At 46.8% G+C, this 25,342-nt stretch overlaps 1 protein-coding gene across 13 annotated transcripts in view; it reads left to right on the forward strand.

The window, feature by feature from the left end:
- Myrip (myosin VIIA and Rab interacting protein) overlaps window positions 1-25,342 on the forward strand; it is a 166,712-nt gene that overhangs the window by 135,308 nt on the left and 6,062 nt on the right. For all 13 annotated transcript variants that reach the window (XM_087562580.1, XM_087562585.1, XM_087562579.1 and 10 more), the window contains 5 exon segments: window positions 3,841-4,080; window positions 16,040-16,234; window positions 22,786-22,947; window positions 24,953-25,057; window positions 25,151-25,211. In XM_087562580.1, the coding sequence (XP_087418706.1) occupies window positions 3,841-4,080; window positions 16,040-16,234; window positions 22,786-22,947; window positions 24,953-25,057; window positions 25,151-25,211 (763 nt within the window).

The raw sequence follows: 25,342 nt of genomic DNA on the forward strand, positions 1-25,342 counted from the left end.
AGAATCTCTTTAAGTTGCCCAGCTGGCCTTGAATTAACTGTCAGAGTAGCTGGAATTGCAAACCACTGGCTCAGCCCAGCAACACTTGGTCTTTTCCCTTCCACCTTCACAGCCATTCCTTTCTCCTGTCTTCTTGCAAGGGCAAAAGCCTGTACTCACTGTGAAATCACAGCAGGGGGACCTTTCTTCCTTGGTGACCAGCTCCAGTGGTTCACAGTCAGGTCTGCTGCTTGCTTCCTGTTCAGCGGCTCTTAGCCAAACTAAGAAGCCTTTCCTGGCCCCACATGATGCAAATCAGGAATGGGGTGCGGGTTTGATTTGGTTTCATAAGACAGGGTCTTCTCACTATGGAGCCCAGATTGCCCAGAACTCACTAAGTGGCCCAGGCTGACCTTAACATACAACAATCTCTCAGCTTCAGGCCCCCAAGGGCTGTGATTCTAAGTGCAAGCCTCCATGCCTGGCCAGTTTTTCTTCTAAAATCTATTGATGTTGTTAATCACATTGATATATTTCTTAATTTTGTGTTGACTTAACATTTGTTACATATGATTTTCCAGATCACGACTCCTGTCTGTAACAACTGAATTCCATTTGTATTCTAACTTGCTGACTTCAGCATCAGCTTCTAAGAATGGTTTGACACAGGCCTGGAGAGAAGGCTTAGCAGTCGAGTCCTTACTGCTCTTGCACAAGACAAATTCAGTCCCCAGTCCCCACATTATCAGCTCACAACTGCCTATAACCCCAGCTCCACTGAGCCTGATGCCCTCTTCTGGCCCCCACAGGCACTGCACTCACATGCCTATACCCACACACAGACACACACTTAGGCACATAATTAATGTAGCATGTTGGGGAATTGAAAGTAGGGCTTATTCTCAGATGGCAAAGTACAAGACTCAGCTACGTGTTACCCTTGTTAGGTCACTGTTTATTTTGTTTTGTGGTATCCACTTCTCTGACATTTACAGAGTACTGCAAAGAGACCAGAGACTGGCTGATCTACCAGTTCGTTTTTTAATGGAAAATTCTCCTCCTTTTCCTGGCAGCAAGCTGATTTCTGTTGCTCTTTCAGAGCAGAGTGCCATCCTTTTGTGGGTCTGCCTACACAATTTTGGAAAAAGATTTGGCAAGGTCGAGAGGGCTGTCAGCCAAACACCACTTTAACATGGGAGCTGGCTGGTGCATTTGCAGTAATGGGAACTTGAGGGTTACAGACGGCTGCTGTTTTAGCGTCCCGCAATGGTTTATTTTTGGTTAGATTTATTAGTAAAGATGTCTTCTTGGGGGTAAGTTTGGTTCCAACCAGCATTCTAAGTTCTAATTATTCTATAAAAATGTGTTAAGAACATTGGGCCTACCTGATGGCTCAGCAGATAAAGGGGCTTGCCACCAAGGCTGATGACCTGAGTTGGATCCCCATGCCCTACATGTCCAAGGAGGAAACTTACTGCCACAGGGGTCCTCTGATCTCTCTATCTGGGCTGAAGCATGTCCACATGCCTACACATACACACAGAACATACATATATACATATACACATACATGCACATATACATACACACATACATACATACATACACATACAAGCATGCATACATACACACATGCATACATATACACATACATGCATACATATATGCACACATACATACACACACATACATACATACATACATAAATGTAAAAAAAGCCCTTGCCATAGGACAGCTACTAATCTTTGTATATTTAATAACTGATAGATGTTCCTTTATTTACTATATTGTTCATAGAAACATAAGAAAATAAAATCTACTAATAAGAAGAGAAAGATGAGATGGAATAGGGCAGAAAATGGGTGAATGGGGGGTCCTGGTGAAGCAGATATGATCGGACACTTGATAAAGCAGGTATAAGATTTTCCATACTTACTTTTCAGGACAAGAGGATGACAGAGAACATTGTACAAAGTACAGTTCCCCACTGGATCACCCTCTTCTTAAACCTTTTTGTGCCATGGGTCATTTTGATACTGGGCTTGGTCTCAGCCAGAAAGTGGAGTAATAATAGTGGATCCTTTTGAGAACCTAACAATCACCATAGCCTCCTGGGGTTCCCCGACCTATGAGTCACATCCGTAGAAGGAGCTTAGCATGCAATCACCAATCAGGGATCAGGAGGTTATTAACTAATAGGGGCTGTAATTATTAGGGTATCACACAGTCTGACTTACACATGCACAAGGACCCGTTAGTTTTGGAACACTGATCTTGCCTTTTTTCTTTTGAGCCAGGTGACTGCAACTCTTCTTTTTTTTTTTTTTTTTATTTAATATATATAAGTACTCTGTAGCTATCTTCAGACACACCAGAAGAGGGCATCAGATACCATTACAGATGGTTGTGAGCCACCATGTGGTTGCTGGGAATTGAACTCAGGACCTCTGGAAGAACAGTCAGCGCTCTTAACCTCTGAGCCATCTCTCCAGCCCAAGTGACTGCAACTCTTGAAGTCTCAGCTCAAGCACTGCTTCCACAGGATGCTTTCTCTGTCTCTATGGGGTGTGTAGGATCCTGGCATGGCTTCCTTACCTACCATTCACACTGCACCTAAAGGCACCATGGATCCATGAGGGAGGTTTTGGTCTCCTCTGTTAGCAGGCTGCTGGTGGGAGGGCTGAACAGGTTTGCCCGGGCTGATGGCTGAACGTGTGAGAACACAAGAGATCTGAGGATGAAGGAGAATGAATTTGGGGCTGGAGAGATGGGTCAGCAGGTAAACTGCTTCTCTTACAGTACAAGGATATGAGCTTAACCCCAGGATCCATAGATAGATAGATAGATAGATAGATAGATAGATAGATAGATAGATAGATAGATAGATGGATGCCAGGTATGGTGGTACATGCCTGGAATCCTGGTGCTTGCTGGAGAAACAGACAGATTCCTGAGGCTTGCCTACCTAATGAGTTCCACACAAGTAAGAAGTGGATCCAGGGAGGCAGTCAGAGCTGACCCAGGGCACAGGTACACAGGCTGGGAATTCCAAATCTCAGAGCAGAAGCCTTAGTCTCAGGGAAGGAAGTAAAGTATTCAGGCATGTGGGGCTCCAGGTAAGTGAGAGATCTTGTCTCGAAGGCAAGCAAACAATGTGGACTTTGTGACTAAGTGTGATAGTTTGAATAACAAGGGCCTTGTGGGCTAATATATTTGAATGCTTAGTTGCCAGGGAGTGGCACCGTTTAAAAGGATTAGAAGGATTAGGAGGTGTGGCCTTGTTGAAACCAGTGCAACCTTGTTGCAGGAAGTATGTCACTGGGGGTGGACTTTAAGGTCTCAAAAGCCTACTCAGTCTCACTCATTCATTCTCTCTCTATCTCTCTCTCCCCCTCCTTCCCTGTGAATCAGGATGTAGTTCTCAGCTACTTTTCCAGCACCTTCCTGCATGCTGCCGTCTTCCTGCCATGATGATACATAGATTAAGCCTCTAAAACTATAAGAAAGCCCCCACTTAAATGCATTCTTTGTGAGAGTTACTGAGGTCACAGTGTCTCTTCACAGCAGTAAAACAGTGACTAAGACACTGTGGAGCATTAGCCAAGGTCTGGTCTCTCTCGCTCATCTACACCCACCCACATATGCAAAAACACAATTCAAACGCTATTCAAAGCCTGAGGTTCATCTACCTAAGCTCTATAGCCAAGTGTTAAATGCATTTAAGACAGCCAAGGTAAAGTGGACTTGCTGTTACCCTGGGCTTCCTTCCTTAGGGGCCGCTGGGCACAGCTGAGCCCACTCAGCATCGAGATTCCTTTATTCCAGAGAGAAAGGTTCTTTTCTGGTTCTGGCTCCCTACAGGTGTCAGACAACGTGTCAGAGACTGACATCAGCAATGAGGCTCAGAATTCCCGGTCCAGCACAGACTCTGCAGAGGAGAAGCTGAGAAACAGACTGTACGAGTTAGCCATGAAAATGAGCGAAAAGGAGACTTCTTCTGGGGAGGACCAGGAGTCCGAGTCCAAGACCGAACCGAAGAATCAGAAGGGGAGTCTCTCTTCTGAGGAGAACAACCAGGGTGTCCAGGAGGAGCTGAAGAAGGTAAGGATGCCTGCAGACCGCAGCTGCAGTGTGTGTGTATGGGGGTGGGGGTGCAGACACGCCCCGGGCCTCAGGAAGACTCCCCCTCAATGCTCAGCCCAAGTACTTGGGGGAACTTTCTCAGTCATTTCCGCGGACAGTCAAGGAAGGGACCCCACTGTCCTTGGACGTTGTCCCATCATGTCTCCTGTGGTCCCTCGTCTCTGAGTCTTCCATTCCCTGACCTTCTCCGTTTCCCACGTTGTTATCCGACTCCTCTCCTTTCTCCTGTGGTTTGGAATGGTGCACCTAACCGCTCCTGAAAGCAGTGGAAAGGCTTTGGTGCACAGAAGCTTCGTGTTGCAAGTGGCCATCGGTCCCTTCAGCCGAGCCACTTTCAGTCTGTTTATTTCAGCCTGAGATTCTCTTTCAAACCAACTTTACAGGGATCCCAGTGTTTCAAGCCTGCTCTCGGGATTACAAAACGCTGGATCTGTAGCCCCACACTCCTTCCCTCCCTTCCAGGCCCTTCCCTTACAAGCAAACCCTTGAGGTCCTAGGTACAAGGTTTGGACGGCATGAAAGACACGCCAACCCCCAGCAGAGAGGGGTCACAGAAGCCTCCCCTCCCTGCCTCTGCCTGCCCACTATGCTGGTTTTCCCTCCACAGCTTCTCAAGACATGTTTATGCTGTGTACGCCTATCTGCCACCAATGAAAGGAAGAGAGGGACAGGTTGAGTGTCTCTCGGACATGTTGTAGATAGATATAGAGATGGCAATAGGTGGGTGGGTGGATGATAGATAGTTTGATGGTAGACAAATGAGAGATAATAGACAATGGAGAGATAGATGGTAGGTATATAGATACATGATAAACAAATACATAGTAGATGATAGATGATAGATTGATAGATGATAGGCATGAATAGATTGGTATGAGATAGATAGATAGATAGATAGATAGATAGATAGATAGATAGATAAACTGATAGACTATAGATAGATTAATGATAAACTGATAGAGTATATATTAATTGGCAGGCAGATAAATGGATTTAAAGACAGACAGACAGACAGACAATTGTGGAAGGCCTCTGCAAATCCCATACCCAATAGAGTAAGATTTACATGAGGCAAGAAAGAAATCTGGTTCAGCACAACCCAGTCGCTGGTGCTGGTTCAAGCTGCTAGACTCTGACCCCAAGCACTTTACTTTAGACAAATTTCAGCACAACATAATTTTGTAAAAACATTTCCTGATAGTGATGAACTCGATCCCATATGTACACAAGACATGTTTACACTGAAACTCTTCACAGAGTACATACGGTCTCCTCCATAAAGGTGGGTTCTGTTGGCTAAGAAACCATGCTCAAGATAAGACTCTAGAACGACTGAGACAAACAGGTGAGTCAGGCGTGGCCTGGCCCTCCAGGTGACACAGAGGTCGCCTGAGTGACTGTAAAGTACATGTGACATCTCATATAAGGATGGGTTCTAGACTGAGAAACAATGCTCAAGTTTAAGGCCAGGGAGGAGGAGTCTGGGATAAGCATAATCGTCTGGGGGTTTCCAGCAGCTTTGTCCTACAGATAGCACAACTCACGAAGCTGTTAACTCCATCCACTCCCAGCCTTCCAGGCGGAAAACAGATTAGACATCTCTTCTGTTGAGGAGACGGCATTCCCTGCTTAACATTCCTGGTTCCCCTGGCGCTTAGCTGTGAGCACAAAGACCCCGAGCTTTCTACATATTAATAATAATGGTGTATTGATAGATGATAGACGTATGGACAGTAAGTTGATGGGTGATAGATGATAGATAGATAGATAGATAGATAGATAGATAGATAGATAGATGGCAGACAAGCTCATTAAAATAACCCTTTGATATACTTACAGATTATTCAGATGGGGAAACTGAGTCTGGGTTATCAGGCCTGCAGCTAGTGTAAGAGCTGAGGGTGCATTACAAACCTTGACAGCAAATCATTAGCTACCCTCTTTGTAACAGGCCACCTCTTCATTGGCTCCAACAGGACTTCGTCCTCCAGCACCTGAGGTTTATGTTAATTGTGATGCATTCATTAAAGGTCATGTCTCACCTTTGAGAGGTGGCTCTAATAGAGACTTGCTTCTCAGGTCTTTTCCCCATTCCCAGGTCACACCATGGTTCCTGCTGACCAGTGTGTGTGTGTGTGTGTGTGTGTGTGTGTGTGTGTGTGTGTGTGTGTGTAGGAGCTTCCACACTCTGCTAGGCAGCTGATCCGGCAGAACCAGTGCTACAGGGGAGAAAAGTCCACTATGATGACACGCGATGTCTGACTAACAGCGGTCAACACAGGCCCCGGGGGAAGTCGAGACTGTCATGTGACGTCTGTCTAATATCAGCTCCACAGCCTGTTGGCTTTGCTGCCTAGTGGTCCCAATCTCTTAGAAACACTCATGCTGGACCAGCAGCAAGGCATGCTGGGATAAGATCTATGCCACCACCTTCACCAGCCAGAGGGGATCACCCCCTCTAAGCACACCTACCTGTCTGTTGGATGCACCAGGAACAATGTGCAGGAAAGGAAGAGTCATGGGGGAAGCAGCAAGGCCCTTCCGCATGCACTCATGCTTAGCCTTACTTAGACTCCAAAGTGATGTCAGTTCCTCAGAGTTCAAGTCTCTCCCCCAGTTTACCACAAGTTCATAAAGACTCAACCAGGTATCATTCTTCATAAGTAAAAAAAATAAATAAATAAAAATCAATGTCTAAAAAACAAACAACAAAGAGTAATGAATCCCCCCAACCCCCGCCAAACCAGACAAGACAACTGGGAAGCAGAAATACAGAATTACGGGCTGAATATTATCAAGCAGAGAGATGCACCGTACAGAAGTGGGTTTTAGGCTTTGAGTGTTTGTTTTGTTTCCTTGTTTTACGAACTCTGGACTCCGGCTGACATCTTAACTTTTACTGCTGCTTACAAGCACCCATTGTCTTTTCTTGTCTTCACGCCCACACTGGTCTCCTTATGGCTCCTGGCCCTTCCTGGACCCTCTAGTCCTTTCCCTCTTCCCTCTCATGGCAAGCTTGTTCTCAGTGTGCCTACAAGCCTGTCAGTCTGTCTGTCGGTCTGTCAGTCTGTCTGATTTATTTCTGACTCGATCCCTAGGTTTTTATTGTTGAGTGGATAAACACATCTTGCCCTCGATTGTAAAACAGGGATAATCATACAGCCTTTCAGAACCGTGAGGCTTGAATTATGCAGTGTAAGCTTTGAGCACAGCAGGAGCCCAGCAAATGTTAATTAGCATACGCCCTGTAACAAGCTCCAGAAAAATCAACTTCACAAAATACTGTCCATCTGCTGGTGCTGAGTACAGGGAGTTCGATGCCTCGCGGCATACAGACGCAGATCTGTGTCCACAGCTGGTGCCCTTCGCAGCATTGTGCGGAATGTCAGTGGGGGGAGACTGAACCCAAGTTTCCATCTTTAAGGTCAGAGTAGCTGGGACAATCTCCCATGATCCAGCCACTACCAGTTTATTCAAGAGAGAGAGAGAGAGAGAGAGAGAGAGAGAGAGAGAGAGAGAGAGAGAGAGAGTTGTCCCTGCTTCCTGGGAGCCAACATGCAGGTGCATAGGAAGACTAGAGCCAGTTTGATGACTTTAATGGCATTTTTTTTCTCTAGAATGTGGGTTTTCTGGATCCTGCCCAACAGTAGCAGAACCCCTTTGGAAGCATGGATTTTTTCCTTGTTTAGAGTCAGACCCTGGGCGTAGGCAGACTCACCCCTCTGCTAGCTTGAATGGTTCACTTTGGCCGGATGTAAGTGGACCAGAGATGACTGAGAAACTGCTGAAGAGTGATCTTATAGAGCCGGGTCTTGTAAGTCTGTCCTAAAACCTTGAGGTAATTAGTTGTGCCGAGGGGGTCATGTTCCTTCTTCAGGTGGCTGCCCTTGTCCCTTAGACCAATAGTCAGCCTTCCAAATTCTGGTCCTCAGAGAGTAGAAACAAACACTGGCTTTTCCAGCTCTAGGTCGGGCTCATCCCAGCCAGAGCTTGTAGGAGAACGTCCTGGTCAAGTGGCTAACTTACCTCTCAGATGTCACACTCCTGGAAAGGGATGTGAAGAGCCAGGGCCTGGCCTGAGTCTGGTTACAATATTTCAGCAGCCAAATCTCCACACCTGCCCTACTGTGCCCACGTTAGAGCAGCCGCCTTCTGGATCCCCCTGGTTTCAGAATTCTATTCTTCTAGATACGTCATGACACAAGCTACCATGGACATTAATATCACCCCTCGTGTCTTGATAGAAACACCATTTACAACGCTTCTTCTTGGACACCCAAGTTAATAAACACTGGCGCTAGAGACCAATTTGTATATCGGTTATCCTGGAACATTTTTATTTAGAGCATCTTTGTTGTTTATCACAAGTAGTTATGTTTTATTTTTATAAGAGCTCTACCCCCACAGAGCTTTACCGTCTTATCTTCTGATACTGAGAGAGCAGAGGAATGAAGCTTGTAGAAAGAGTTACAGGCTGGGAACTGGGGGTGGGGTGGGGGAGAAACATCTTGGAGAAATAGGAAGGTCTCCGGGCCAGTACTGAGCTCTTGGGGAGGAGCAGATGACGAACCTTCCCGTGAAATACACAGAAAAGAACACGGCAACTCTGAACTCAGAGTAATACAGACGGCAGTCTTCCTGTCCAAAGGAGAGATTGTTCACGAGCCACCCTACACCCTTTATGTAACTACCAGGCAGGCCCAGGTGGCTTGGGGACTCACATAGAGCCCCATTTCAGGACTGTCTAATGACCCCATGAATTTTCTGTGAGCTAAAAATTATATATGACTCTCAGACAGGATCAGGGGGATGGAGGGATGGGAAGGGGGCCAATTCCAATCATAATACGAACAAGGAAAAAGTGGGAAGTTAAAACTTAGCAAGAAAACTGCTGATCTCCAAGAAATGGGGGCCATGTGCTGGAAGGAGAGGCAGCGTAGAGATGACTTCTTCCCAAATTAGGTTAGAAGTTGAATATAATTCAGAACAGGAACTCAAACCAGATGTCAACATCCCCAAAAGATTCCCAACATCAAAATCATCTGATGGAACAAAGTCAGAAATAGTGTAGAAATGTTTAGAAAAATTAAGGAAGGACTGAAAGGGATCTGCTTAGTGAGACAATATTTATGAGCTTTAAAGCTACAGTAACTGAGTTCACGAGAGGTTGACACAAGATGTTAGGAAGAATCCAGAAATAAACTTTATTAAATATAACTCATTTTATTTCATGATTCCTGCCCATTCCCCACCCCTAGCTAGGAAGAGGATGCTGTGGGGCTTTTTAACATGCAGTGTGTGTGTGTGTGTGTGTGTGTGTGTGTGTATGTGTGTTTGTATATGTGAAAGAGAGAATGTGTATGCATGTATATATGAGAGTATGTGAGTGTATTGTACAAGTGTATATGTATGTGTGTATGTATTTTTATATATAGTATGTGAGTGTGTTAGTATGTGTGTTTAAAAGTGAGAATGTATATGTATGTATATATAATTGAGTATGTGAATGTATTGTATAAGTGCGTATGTATGTGTGTATGTGAGTGTGTATATATATTATATATGTAGTATATGAGTGTATATATGTATATGTATGTTTGTGTGTCTGTATGTCTGTATGTATGTGCATATGTGAGTATGTATGTATATATGTATATGAGTGTGTATGTGAGTATGCAAGTATATATGTATTGAATATGTGTGTGTATGTATGTGTATGAATGTACATATGTATATGTGTATGTATGTATATTCTATATAGTATATGTGTATGTGAGCATGTGTGTATATATGTATGTATGTGAGTGTATGTGTTTGTATGTGTATATATGTGTATTGAATATGTGTATGTATGTATGTGCATATGTGAGTGTGTGTATGTGAGTGTATGAGTATGTGTATTTGTAAGTATATGAGTGTGTGTATATATGTATGTGAGTATGTGTGAGAGTATGTGTGTGTATGTGTCTGCACACATGCCATGGCACACATATGGAGATGAACTTGCAGGAGTCAGTTCTGGCTTTCCACTGTGTGGGTCCCAAGGAAACAATTCGAGTCACCAGGTTTAACAAGTCCCTTTACCTGCGAGCCATCACACTGAACTAAGAGCCTGTAATGTGTTGTTTGATTGATTTTGGTGATTGATATCTGAACCATGCTTCCCTTGCTTGTTTAGGAAGGGTAGAGGGGACACAGAGGAGAACACACTCATAAACTATGAGAAAGAGTGAATGGGCAACTCACTTTGCAGGCCCCAGCAGCAGGTGGAAGCAGCCACAAAATGGAGATGGCCAACTTCTCCTATGAGGAGTTGGGGGTGCAAAGTTGGGGGTTCAATCCCCACTTGTGTGCATTCGTTCAGCAAATAATCAGTGGGCTGATCTAGGAGCTGTGGTACATTGTGGGTAAAGAGAACTGCTTCCTGGTCAATGGACTTCTCCCTTCTGTTGGGGGAGATCTCTGATACGGAGGCACACGTTGGTATGTTTCCTTGAGGAAGCTGTTGAGTTGAGATGAGGATGCTTAGACAGGAAGTCATTAGGATGGGTGATGGACATCTGGGAACCTCTAGCCAAGTGGGTTGAACTAAGCCAGGGATGAGCAGAGCAAAGATACCCAGGAAGAGTTGGGTTGAAAAGTAGCAAGGTCACCCAGGCTGCCCAGCCAGCTCCTTACCCAGTGAATACAGGGGGTGATATTTTTAGTATCCCTGCCCTTCTGCATAGACCTTGGTGGTAGCTGGCTACTGTGAGCGATGCAGAAATCTTAGCAATCAATGTCAATCACCGGTAACCGAGAACAGCCATCACACACAAGCAAAACAGATCAACAGTCACCTCCTGTGCCAGGGAAGAAATTCCTGCCTGCTCTGTACCTGCTGGGGATAGCTGGGTCAAAGCTAGCAGCCCTGGCATTGGCCTCCTCCATCACTCAGCCATGTCCTGGTGTGCCCTCAAGAGGTATCGTAAATCAAGCAACACTGGACCCTACCCAGGGAGCACAGAGAAGACATGGAGGCACAACCTTCTCATCTCACCTCTGGGGAAGCAGGCACAAGCAGATCTCTGAGGCTCACTGGCTAGACAGCATAGCCTACCTGTCAATTTCAGGGCAGCAAGAGATCCTGTACAAAAAAAAAACAAAAAAACAAAAAAACAAACAAACAAACCACTGGGAGCTGGAGGGATGGCCCAGGGGTTGAGATTGATGTGCACTGCTCTTGGAAGGGCCTGAGTTTGCTTCCCAGCACTCACATTTGGTGGCTCACTAGTGCCTGTAATTCAAACTGCAGGGGATCTGATGCCTTCTTGTGGGTTCCACGGGTACCTGAACACACACACACACACACACACACACACACACACACACACACACACACACACACACACACAGAGGCACACATGCAGGCATCCCTCAATCCTTCCTAGAGGTCATCTCTCTTCTGATCTCTGACATGTGTGTTGTATCTGCTTATTGCACATGCTAATTTATTAAGATCATGCCCCAACTTCTTCACACAGCTCTGCACTTTATCTTTCCCGAAGTCACTCTTCAGAGGCGTGAGTCTGTTGGAGAGCGTATTTGGTGGGTTTTGGAGGTGCCACCGAGGGCCTTATGTTCACGAGAACTGAAACAACTTGGACTATTTTCCTCACAGATTTCTGTCAGTTCTTTGTGGGGACATATGGAGTGTCTTTTCTTACCTTCAAAAAGGAGACAAATCCGTGAAATTCAGGCATTTGGGGACCAGTCTCCTTCTTGTTTCTAATTGGAAGCATCTGTAGTTTGGGACAGAACGTGATGGGCAGACCATGGGTCTGGGTTCCGAGATGGTGTGTATTCTTTCTCACTGTGGTGTGTGCCACCCGGTCCTGGTGGGCTCAGATCAGGAGTGCATCCCTGGGTAGCTCTCAGTGGGGTTGTGTCTCAGCTGGCTTGGCCTCGCCCGGGCTTTGGCAACAAGCTAATATGAAGATTTGTTGATGGTAGCTATGGAGTGACAGACAGATCCCTCTCTCACCTTCTTCCATTCACCTTTCGCTCACTGACCTGTTTGTCCCTCAGGGTTTTAATAAGTTAATTTTTATGTGTCTGTGTGAGTGGCCCCATGTATGTATGTGCACCACATATGTGTCTGGTACCCAGGAGGCCAGAAAAGGGTGTTGGATCACATAGGACTGGTGTTGCAGGCAGTTATGAACCACTGATTGGATGCTGGACCTCAGCAGCAGGTATTCCTAACTGCTGAGTGGTGAGCCCCCTCTCCATCCCTGCCCCTCTATCCCTGCCCCTGAGGGTTTATGTGAGCATCACTTTCTGCAAACACTGACTGGGCCCAGGGACCTCTACACATGGATGCAGGAATGGTGGGTGGTGGGAAGGGCATAGGCCTTGGGGACCAAGATTTCTAGGCTCGTACCCCTCCTCTATACCTTCATCTTTCAAGATGGGATGGAAACATCAGGCATGTTAGATGAAAGCCGCAGGATGGACAGGATTACTAGACTGTTCTAAACTCTGTCTCGTGGAAACCAAGTACCTTTTTCCTATTAGAGAAAAACGAAAGTGCCAAAAAATGGAAGTGCAATTCTTCTGAGGATACTGGGGACGGTCTCTCTCTCTCCCTCTCTCTCTCTCTCTCTCCCTCCCTCCCTCTCTCCCTCTCTCTCTCTGTCCCTCCCTCCCTCTCTCCCTCCCTCTCTCCCTCCCTCTCTCCCTCTCTCTCTCTGTCCCTCCCTCCCTCCCTCCCTCTCTCCCTCTCTCTCTGTCCCTCCCTCCCTCCCTCCCTCCCTCCCTCTCTCCCTCTCTCCCTCTCTCTCTCACGTGTGTGCATTGGCCTGGTGCTTTAGTTCATCAGGCGACCACCTGCATGTGTTTGCCTCTTCCATGTCTGTCGCTATGATGGTCACATTTGATCCATCTTATAATTAATGCCTGGTTGAATGTAGGTAATCTTCAGGAAGCTCTCTCTGGGCTCTCAAATCCTGCTATGTTGTTTCATACAGCCCATTGCTCCAGAGTCCTGTACAACAGAAATTAAAGAGGTCTTTAGCTTTTTATTTCTGCTGAAAATAGGGTTCCCTGCCAGCCCCCTCTGAATGTCTACATCTCCCCATCAATAGCCCTCCCTATGCAGTGCTAATGATAACTTCATACCAAACTTTTGGAGGGTCATCTTGGCGGCAAGGTCAGGCTGTTCACACAAGGAGCAGAGTTAGCTGTGGAAGTCCCCTGGTGGCTCTGGCTGAGCCAGTGAGTGACCAGGGCATCCTGCTTCTCTTACTAAGGGCAGTCCATTAAGTCCTGTTAGCTCAACTTTCCCACCCCTACCCCAGGCCCAAGTAAACTGGCCACTTCTAGGTGATCCACAGAGAAATTGTACAGAGAAATTATATACAGATTCCCGTTTGTACTTCCCAATGGGCATTAACCGAGAGATTTCAACCAGCAGAAAACTTCGGGGCCTTTTTTTTCTTTTTGTAGTTTAAGAATGTAAAAGTTTTCAGTGAGTTCATTTTCTACAATTTATGTCTACAAAACAGAAATCAAAACATACATGGTCTATTGAGAGGAAAAGTCCTATAGTGTATAAAAATATCTAATCTTCCAAATCACTAACAAATGTATCAGATTTGATGAACACAGCAGGTACTCTGTCAAACTTTAGCATTTAACAGGGACCATCCCCTGCAACATATGAATAACATATAATTCTATATAAGATTGAAACTTCTGTTCTTATTACTGTTGGTTTTGGTAGGATGGAGGTCATTTTCCTTTTGGAATGGTCCAGACCCTTGAACCCTTGACCTGGCAAGTGAAACGTGAGTCTTTTCCCTCCACAGAGGAAACCCACCTCAGATTGCCTACCCTCAAGGGCCAGGACAGAGTGTCTGTGACAGGCTGTAAGGGTGGGGCCAAGTTGGGCCTCGAGGGGAAAGATTGCTCCTTTTTGTTCTCAGCCTCACTCCTTCACTCTGAACCCTGCGATCTTTGTTGAAGAGGTGTTGCCTGAAGCTTCCTCTAATGAGACAGAACCAGAGGTAGAAGCCTCTCCAAGAAGCAAGCCATGGGGCTGGAGGACTGCTCAGTAGTTAAAACTCTTGTCATAGGATCAGCAATCGTGATGACTGGGGTTTGACTGGCATGTGAGTCCCCAGAATCTGTGTGCATGCCCAAGGACAGCTTCCAGAACCTGAAGACAAGCCATCTCCAGAGCAAGTGAGGTAATGAGATTAGTGCTGTCAGGAAGCTCAAGGTTTGACTGGGAGACCCTGCCTCAGTGCATAAGGTGGGAAACAAGTGATGAAGAAAGATTTCCGGTGTCAACTCTGAGGCTCTGCACACCTGTAAACACATGTGCACCCACAGACACACACACCTTAAACATACATGTGAAAATAAACAGAAAAAAGCTTTTACAGAAAGAAGTTGGCTTTCTCTTCCAGCTCAGCAGTCTGTCACAGGAACAGCCTTAGCTGCAAGGGAGGCTAGTCCTAGCTGCAAGGGAAGCTAGCATATGTTACTTCCTGTTTAGAGAGGAAAACAAAGGAGACTAGCTTGAGATCAATGTGAGCTTGCACAAAGTGCCTGCCAAGCCTCAGAAGAGTTTGTTGCCAGTACCCTCATGTGTGTATGACAGAGGAAGTTCTAGAACTGAGGAGCAGCAGCCTTGGCTGAGGTCCCATCAGAGACAAAGCTAGAGTCTCACCAGGTCTCCTGATTCCTCATACAGAAAGCCACCCTCAGGACCAATATCATCTAGGAAAAAAAGTAACTGATAATAAACACAAAACACCCTCAAGCTCTGTTTCCTCCCTCCATCCCTGTGACCTGGAGTCACTCGTTGGGTCACTAAACTGAAGCCAAGTCAGACTAGCCCTTCTCTGCCGCTGTGTGTGTATGTGTGTGTCTGTGATAAGATTCATTTTTTTTTATTTTTTTTATTTTTTCAGAGCTGGGGACCGAACTCAGGGCCTTGCGCTTGCTGGGCAAGTGCTCTACCACTGAGCTAAATCCCCAACCGATAAGATTCATTTTTATTTAATGTGTATGAACGTTTTCAGAAGAGAGCTGAAACTTTATAAATGGGTGTGAGCCACTATGTGATTGCTGGACATTGAACCTGGGTCCTCTGTAAGAGCAGTCAACACTCTTAACCACTAAGCTATCTCTTCAGCTCCCCGTGTAGATTTCTTTTATATCCCACTGTTTCTGCAGGTGTGTGTATGTGTGTGTGTACGGTGTGTTGTGATATGTGAGTGTGTGTATGGTGTGCATATGAGAGTGAGTGTTTGTGTGTGGTGTGTGTGTGAGTGTATGTGGAATGTGTGATACATGTGTGTTGTGTTTGTATGTATGGTATGTGTGTGGTATGTGTGAGTCTGTATGTGAGAGTGTGTGTGGCATACATGTTTGTAGTGTGTGAATGTGTGTGTGGTTTATGTGTGTGAAATATGTGTGTGGCATGAGTGTGTGTAGAATGTGGTTATGTATGTAGTGTGGTGTGTGTGTGTGTGGTATGTGTGTGTAAGTGAATAAGTTTGTGTGGTATATGTGGTGTGTGATATGTGTGTGATGTGAATGAATGAGTGTGTGAGTATATGTGGAGTGTGTGGTGTGTATACGGAGTGTGTGAGTGAATGTGTGTATATGAGTGTATATGAATGTGTGTGTATGGTGTATGTGTAGTATGTGTGAGTGTTGTGTGAGTATGTGTACATATGCGTGTGGTGTAAGTATGTGTACATGTGTGTGTATGTGTGTGTGTCTATCTGTGAGTGTTTGTGTGCATGCATATGTGTGTTATCACAGAGCTGACCTCATGATGGGTGCCAGGATATTGTAGGATTTCCTTGTCCTTGTTAATGTGCTGTTCTTGTCTTCTGTCCCCTTCTGTTATTGGGCCAAACAGAAGTGTTCTGCTGTTTCTCTCTGCAACATCTCCACAGAAGTCCTGAAGGTCATCAATGCTACTGAGGAGTTGATCGCAGAGTCTGCAGGGCCCTGGGAGATCCCCCCAGTCTCTACTGACAGAGACAATGGGATGTTTCCTCTTGGAACAGACCAAAGGAGCCTGGACAAGCAGCTGACTTCCTTGGAAGAAAACGTAAGAGGGTGTGAATGTACCCAGTCCAGAGTGAGCGTTTGTGAAGGAGAGAGACCATTATTGCTGATCCCAAATCATGCAAGGACAAACACCATCACCACAACCAACGTACTTACTGGTGCCTTCTCGGGAAAGGGCTACGGCAGGGCGCCTGGAAGCAAGGATGAAATCAAGAGTTAATTGAGCAACTATTGAGAAAGATATGGGGTGGGGGAGCAAAGCCCAGAGGAAGTCATCTGTGCTTTTCTGTCATCAATTCCTTAGCTGTGAAACTTCATCCACAGAGTGGCCCCAGAGGTGGCTTTCTGTATGAGTAGTTAGGAGACCTGCTGAGACTCCAGCTTTGTCTAGTTACAGACAGTGGCCAGGCCACTTCCTGTCCCTCGAGGAAGATGGTACAGGGATGGCATGAGGAAGGGAAGAGGGAAAGCAGGACTCTGATCTCAAAGTCGCTTCATCCTGGTGCCTCAGAGACCTTGCAGATGAAAGTTGCATCTTGAAACTGGGCTTCTCTACAGCCAGAAATACTTCAGTCCTATTGCCTGCGGGTTGAATGTCCTGCGATGTAGGGAATTAGTGCCTCGTGAGGCTTTAGGGATAGGGAGGTTGCTAAAGAAAACATCAGGGGATGGAGAGCTGGATCAGTGGCTAAAGGGCTCGCCACACAAATGTGAGGACTAAAGCTTAGATCCCCAGAAACCCACAATCAATGCCAGGTAGATGCAGTAGCATGTTCGTAACTCCAGCCTGTAATTCAGAAGCAGAGACGGAGGTCCCCAGAGTGAGCTGGCTACTCGAACTAGTAGTCTTGACTAGTTCTGGCTTTGGCCGAGAGACTCTGCCTCAGTGAATAAGGTAGAAGAACTGTGGAGGGATAGCTCCCGATGCCCACCTTGGGCTTACACTTGCATGTGCATTCACATGTAAAACGCACGTGCCTGGGCACACACACTCGCACATACACAAAGAGGGGGGCAGGGACAGATGGACGGACAGACAGACAGACAAAGATAAAGAAAAGAATGTTGAGTGGAGTGTGTCAAACTTTCTTCAGGACTGTTGTGATGGGTAAGCATAGAGACCTTATCAGTGGGGTCTTGTACTAGTGAAGAGATTGAACTTGGCCTCTAACATCCCAGGTGATCTGGAGTTGATGGCCAAGCAGAGAGCAGGAGATAGAAGATTGCCCAACTGACCTTAAGGGGCCAGGACAAGCAAACCTAACCAGATTCCTGCTGAAGGCAGGTCAGGGTGACACAGCCACCATTTGGAGACAAGTGAGGTCAGAAACCTAATGAGATGTGGTTGGTCCTCTCTCGGGGATGGGCCTTTGGCCAGAGGAACTGGGCAAGATTATACTAGATAATACTTGATCTAAAAGCTCCACGGGTGAGCCCAGGAGATGATGGTTCTGCCCGCACTAAAGTTTAGGCAACCGGAGCCTTTGTCGAGGGGAGTGTGTGGAAAACAAGATTGAGCCAGTGGAGAGCCGTAGAGCCCTTCCACTGCTGGGATGAGGGTAACTGATAAAAGGACCTTAGTTCTCCAGGCAGGGGGGGGGGGGGCGGATAGCTGGTGGGTAAAGTGCTTACCGTGCAACCATAGAGGCCTGAGTTCCAAACCCAGAATTCATACAGAAAAGCCAGACATGGCAGAATGGACTTGTCATCCAGGGCTGGGGAAGCAGGGACCTGGCTCTGGTTAATAAGTCTCACTGGGTCAGTTCCAGGTCAGAGACCCTGTCCCAAAATGCATGTCAGATGGCACCTGAAGAGTAACACCTCCGGATGCCTCTTACATGTATGCGCACACACACACACACACACACACACACACACACACACACACACACACGTATGCGCACTCACAGATACACTGACAACGGTCAGTTTTCTCTCACTGTATTAAGCATACACCCATCTGCCAAAACCATATTGGAGCTGAGGCCTTGTGTGCATCTCCACAGCATAGGGTGATGGTGTGGTGTTTTTTGTGTGGCTGGATCTGCAGCCTATTACCCCCTTTTTGTGCCACCCCCTCCGCTCTAGCCCTGTCCTGTTCTCCAGAGTGATGCCTAGGAATGCCTGCCTCTCTTCCCCTCCCCCTCTTTCACCATGTGCCTTTGAATTCTGTAAAGTGTTGAGTAAGAGTGGGAAGAATTCTTTTTTTCACCTCAGCTTTCTAATCCAGCAGATCACAGAGCCCTGGGCAGCCGGGCTTACCCTGCTGTGCCCTGGGTGGAATGTAGCTGAGCCATAGGAAAAGGCAGGGCTGGCTCTGAAAGCAGCCCCTGGCTGCAGCTGCCTTAATTAAATCATGGCTTTTGTTGGTCTGCACTGTAAAAAGTGCATTTCATCCTTGATCTCCCCCCAGCCCCCAGTTGCCTTTGTGCTGGGGACCAAACCTTACCATCTTCTCTTTCCTTCTCAATATGGTTGCTGGGAGCCAGGACTCTCAGATAAACGAGAACATTCTATTTTGAGTACTCACCCTTGGAAATGCTTCTGGGGCTGTGGGGGCTACACCACACAGAACAAAGAAACCATTTCATCAATGGCTTATTCACTTGGTTAGAGGCGAGCCCAGGAATCAGAGGTCCACAGTCCCCCTTGCATCTGCTCTGTAAGATCAGCTACTGTCTCCCCTAATGTCTAGCACACTCTGGATTCCTCTCACCCTCTCCAGCTGCACACAGTGAGAGTTCAGTTCCTTGGGCGGAAAACAGATTTCAGACCGTCTCTGAGAAGCTGTGTCTGCTGGGGTCTAGTTGGGAGGGGAGAGATTTGTAAGGAAACTATTAACTAAGGTGTGGGCAAAGTTAAGAAATACCGGAGGGCTGGAAGAACAGGACAGAGAAGGCTGTTCCATACCTAAGTGGCACGACCAGAGCTAAGGAAGCTGAAGCCTGGGAGAGTGCCCTGCCAGTGGAAGCTAGCCACAGTCAGTGGGCTTCTAACACAACTCCGACGCTTTCTCGCCTTTAACCTTGAGCTGGCCTGTCCTATTAGCCAGGGAAGCATGGTCATGAAAGTCATAAAGATTGGTGTCTTCATTTCACTTCCTGTTGGTGTGATAACCTACCCCGACAAGGGTAACTTGAGGGAGAAAGGGCTCATTCCACTCAATTGCAAGTTACTGTCTCCTCCACTGTGGGGATCTTATGGTGCAGGAATTTGAAGTAGCCTGTCACATTTCATCCATAGCCAAGAGCAGTGAATGAATGTACCCATGCTGGTGCTCAGCTCACTCTCTCTTGTACAGTCTGCCTAGGGAGTGGTGCCACCCACAGTGGGCAGGTCTTCTTACTAATCAAGATAATCCCTACAAACCAACCTGATCTAGACAACCCCTCACTGAGACTCCCTTCCCGAGTCACTCTAGATTGTATCAAGTTGACAATTAAAACCAACCGTCGGTGCCTGGATAGACAACTCAGCAGTTAAAAGCGCTGGTTGTTCTTCCAGGGGACCCGAGTTCTATTCCCAGCACCCATGTGACAATTCACAACTTCCTGTAACCTCAGTTCCAAGGAATCTGACTCCCTCTTCTGTCCTCCAAAGGTACCGCATATACATAGTGCACTTAGATGTATGCAGGCAAAGCATGTGTACACATAAGATAAAAATAAATAAATCTTAAAAAAAATACACACTAGTCAACACAGGAAGTCAGGTAAACAGGAGACATCAGGGCAGTGAAGGATAGAAAAGGACCCAAAAGGATCAGCAGAGAGCAGGTAGCACAGAGTGTGAACAAGAGGATGAGCCACCTCAGGATTTACTCAGAGGAGCGAGAGAAGAGATGACTAAGGGAGGAGTCAGCCCTGTCCCCTCCTGTGCCCATCTGAGGACCTGTCTCATTTATTTTGCTCTAAGACAATGTCAACTTGTACTAACCTATGATTACACACACACATACACACACACACACTCATACTCACATTCACACATACATTCACACACAATACTCACACACACTCACACACATCCTTTCTCATATACACAATACACACATACTCACACACATTCTGGTACACACTCTCTCACACACTCATACTCTTACTGCATATTCACATTCTTCTCTCTCTCTCATACACACACACACACACCCCAATTTTCTTTTAGCTTCATTTCTTGCTGCCTGTATTCTTTACAACCAGGGGCCATAGGCACACTGGAAATGCCCACCCACAGGATGGAACAGAGGACATCTGTCCTTCCCAAGATTCTGTTGCTGCCCCAAAGCTCCAGAAAGGAAGTGGCCCCAAAACTCATGGCAGCAGCCATGGTCACTTAAGTAGCTCTCTGCCGTTTGTGAGCATGGGAGAAAACACTACCGTCTGTATGGCACATTTTATGGACACTGCACCTAACAAGATGCTAAAGGGACCACCCTGTCTGGAGCATTTGTTCTTTCTGTAAAAATTGAGATCTGTGCCTGAGAGACTCCTAGACCCCATGGGGATTGGGTGGTAGTGTGGCTGGGGTGGTAGTGTGGCTGGGGTGGTAGTGTGGCTGGGGTGGTAGTGTGGCTGGAGTATAGCTCAGTAGGATAAATGTTAACCCCACTGAATGAGAGTAGAGACCACCACCCAAATCAACCAGATTTATGGCAGGCGTTATATGTGCAAAATATATCTGGTCTGGAACCTGCCTCCCTAAACATGAGAGGTCAGCCCAGAACACAGGAGCAATGGAGCTTTTAAAGTACCCAAACTGCAAGGCTAGGGACTTTCCAAGGGTTTGGGGATTTGGGGTTATGTGGGAAGATGGCTGAACATCTCACATGAATTTGGCAGAACATCTTATGGGGTGATGGTCAGAGGGTCAGAGTATAGTCAGAATAGTGGGTGTGGGACATGTCAAACTCCAGAAAATGGGTCAAGACGTGGCCAAGTAAGTTTTATAGAAAACAGGAATGAACTTCTTTTGATCTTATAGCAGCATGGCCTCTAGTCTTAAAATGGAGTCTAGCCTGTCCATGGTAAGTACATGCCTTGCAAACCTGAGGGCCTGAATTCCATCTTTAGCCTATCCAATGAGAGTCACTGACTCAACAGTCAAGATGCACAGAGACTGGGAAACAGCAAGATTGTTCTCTGACCTCCCCACCTATACAGACATGTATACACATGTACACACATGTACACACATGTACACACACACACACACACACACACACACACACACACACACACACACACACTTCTTAGAATCTTGCAGTAAAGAGGTCTATGCAGAGCTCTTTGTCCTGGGGCTTCAACTACAGAGCCCTTCCTTAATGAACACCGGTCCCCATCTCTCAGCCTCTCTGAGAGTCTCACTGAACTAGGAGGCAGGCATCAGCACCAGTTTGAACAGGACGCAAGCATTACAAAGTAACCATTGTTTCCACCCAGTACTCACTTTTGCTAAGCAAGCAATCCCAGGCAGCTTTCAGCAGGCTGCTTTTTAGCAGATTAGAGTAACATTTTATGGAGGGGCAACACTGACTTCCTTTATGTTGAGCCAGTATTAAAATGCTACCCACCAGTGTACAACATTGTATGCCTGGGTCCGAGTGCTGAATTGTGAAACTTGATAATAGTCTGATAGAAATTAAAGCTCACAGCACCTCAGGGTAGGGATGTAGAAGTATAGGACCTGCACCAGCTCTCCCCCACTCATGTCGAGGCTCCACCTCATCCCAGTTGTGAGACTCAGGGTGACTCTGGGCTTTCCTGGGATATAAAACATGGTCGTTAGCATAGTGGTTATGACAGTATCTATCTTTAGAGTCACCTGAACATTCAAAGTGCTAAGTCCTGGGCCAGCAAGATGATTCAGTGGGTGAAGATGCTTGCCACCAAGCCTGACAATATGAGTTCAATTCCCTAGGAACCACATGGTGTGAGGAGAAAACCGACTCCTGCAAGCCATTCTCTGACCTACACACACATATACACATGTGTGCACATGCGTGCACACACACTGTGGCACACGCATGTGCACATACCTAACACACACAAATAAATGAGATTTTAAATGATAAGTCATATGAATCTCCTGCCTTAGTTCCTGGGACGATAAGCACGTCACCATTCCTCCCTCCTCTGGCCCTTCAAGCCCCATCACTTTGGTGGGAGGTTCTTACTCAGCTGTGCTCAGTGGCAAACATCTGTGTCCCCTCCCCACAGTGCCAGGAAAACACTTTCAGAAAACACAAGTAAAAATATGAATCCTTCTGTGCTCAGGGCTCAGATCTGTCTCCCATTGCTTTGTAAAAATGGCTAATGGCAGGCACCTCACCGTCACTACCACTTCCAATGTACCCAGTGATGGATGTCTGTTGCTGTGCTTAAACAGGGTCGCTTCGTGTAAACTATTCCAAAACAACCCCATCGTGAATATCTCAGTGCTTGGAGGAGGAGAGGTGTCAAAGGCTTCCTGCTCACATGTTGATAAGTGGGGGCTCCCAGGTCTCCCCTCGTGTTAAGCCCAGTTTTCTGGTGTCGCTTTAAAGAACCTGGCCAACCCCAGTCCACTGGGCTCAGAGCTGTGTGTTCTCTGCAGGTGTACCTGGCAGCAGGCACGGTGTACGGGCTGGAGGGTCAGCTGAGTGAGCTGGAAGATGCTGCCCGCTGCATCCACAGCAGCACGGGTGAGACAGAACTGGCAGATCTGGAGGACCAGGTGGCTGCAGCTGCAGCCCAGGTGCACCACGCAGAGCTCCAGGTGAGCCCCCTCCTCTCTGCTCAGGTTGCAATAGGAAGCTCCCACTTCACAGATCCATTTCAAAGTCATGGTGCCTACCAAGGACGGTCATCTCCAGTGGGCTTGCATAGAGCTGGCCTTCTATAGCAAAGGACTTGATCAAACCTTTTCTTCCTTTGTGTGTGTGTGTGTGTGTGTGTGTGTGTGTGTGTGTGTTTCTTGGATGTTTGTATATGCACCATCGGCATGTGTGGTCGGGAAAAATCATTAGATCCCCTGGTACTGAAATTCTGGATGGCTATGAACCACTATGTGGATGCTGGAGTCAAAACTCAGGTCCTCTGAAGAGCAACCAGTGCTCTTGGCCAGTGATCCATCTCTTCAGCCCACAAACCCCTCCTAAAATAGACATCTCCCTTCCATACCAGATCTTAGATCTATGGCATCTGCCTTGGGCTTCCTTTAAGAAGTATCCCGAGGGCTGAAGAGATGGTTCAACCAGTAAAGTGCTTGCCACAAACCTGAGGGCCCCAGTTCAGATCCCAGCACCCATATAGAAAGCTGGCCAAGGTGTCATGCACCTGTAACCCCAGTGCTGGAGAGGCAGAGGTTCAAGAACCCCTGGGGTTCACAGACCAGCCAGGCTACTCAGATCCATGAGTTCTAGATTCACAGGCCAGCCAGGCTACTCAGATCCATGAACTCTAGGTTCACAGACCAGCCAGGCTACTCAGATCCATGAGCTCTAGGTTCACAGACCAGCCAGGCTACTCAGATCCATGAACTCTAGGTTCATAGACCAGCCAGGCTCTTCAGATCCATGAGCTCTAGGTTCAGTGAGAGATACTCTCTGAAAATACCGGGTGGAAAGAATTGGAATGTCAGCCCCTGGCACCCACAGCACACGCGCATATGTGTGTGTGTGTGTGTGTGTGTGTTTACAAACTTGTACACACACATATGCACACACATTCATGCTTTATGCTGGTCCCCTCCCACCCATCCCAAGGCAACCTCTTTCATTCTGTGGGTTGCTTCCTGCTGTTTTTTTTTACCAGGGACCCAAAGCTACACGAGGGCCAGGCCACAGTTGTCTAGCCCGAAGGAATGACTCCTGACACTTAACAAAAATGGAGTCTGAGCTGGAGAGATGACTCAGCAGTGGAGAGCCCATCCTACCCTTTCAGAGGGCCTGGGCTCCAAGCCTGGCACCCACATCAGGTGGCTCACATTTGATGACAAATGGAAGCTGCATTAAGCTACGGGTATAAAAAGATGAGTATTCAGAAGACAGTTTGAAGCTGTGTCCACTTAGCAAAATAATGACGGGCTCTTTCCTGGAGCCTGTGACCTCTGCAGCACGGGTGTTTGGCCAGGTCTACAGAACCAGGCATGAGTTCCATCCTTGGTTACTCACATATCCACCATGCCACTGTAACACCAATGTGGGTCTCGCTTTTTGACGTTTTTATTACCTCGGCATCACTTCCCTGAGGACCAAGGCTCCAGTTCCTTTTCAAAACAAACCAAAACCTTATCCTAGCCCTAATAAACTTTACTCAGACCTACATGGCTCTGGACTAGCTTTCCCACAATGCTCCAGGCCTTCGATTTGCCCCTGTGCCTACTCTAATGGGGCTGTTGACATACTCCAGAGCTGTAAAACTAGAAACTTAAAAGTATCCACTTCCTATGTTTCATCTTTTCCTTACAGCACTGGATAGATCAGTCACTGGTAGAATTTAGATGAATGAAAATTACAGGTGTTGTGTCACACACCTATAATTCCAGCACTTAGGAGGTGGAAGCAGGAAGATCATGAGTTCAAAGTCATCCTCAGCTACCTAGCAAGTTTCAGACCAGCCTGGGCTACATGAGACCCTTGTCTCAAAAAGGAAAACAGAAATGAGTGAATGGATGAGCAGACATGAAAACAGATTCATTCATTATTTATAGTTCGTGACACTTTTTAAACCAAGATTCTTCCCTTTGGTATTCACTGAACCTGTCTTTCTGTCCCATGAAGATCTCTGACATCGAGAGCCGCATTTCAGCCCTGACCATCGCTGGCTTAAACATAGCGCCATGTGTGCGTCTCACAAGAAGACGGGATCAGAAGCAAAGGAGTCAGGTGCATCTGCCTTTCCTTACCCCATTGGAACATTGCATGACCTGGAAAGTTCCAAATCTACAGAACTGTACTGACAGCCATGTTTCTTCGTAGGTACAAACTATAGACACGTCGAGGCAGCAGAGGAGGAAACTACCTGCCCCTCCTGTGAAAGGTGTGTTGCACTTAAAACACCAACCCGGGGTTGCTGAGTGTGAGGAAGTGTGAGGGCCAGATCCAGTGCGCCCGCTCCCCAAGGACTGTGCTAATCCATCTTACTTGTGAGTGTGTGAGAAAGTGTGTACT

Source organism: Rattus norvegicus, chromosome 8 (assembly GCF_021556685.1).
Source record: "Rattus norvegicus strain SHRSP/BbbUtx chromosome 8, alternate assembly SHRSP_T2T, whole genome shotgun sequence".
Classification (NCBI taxonomy): Eukaryota; Metazoa; Chordata; class Mammalia; order Rodentia; family Muridae; genus Rattus; species Rattus norvegicus.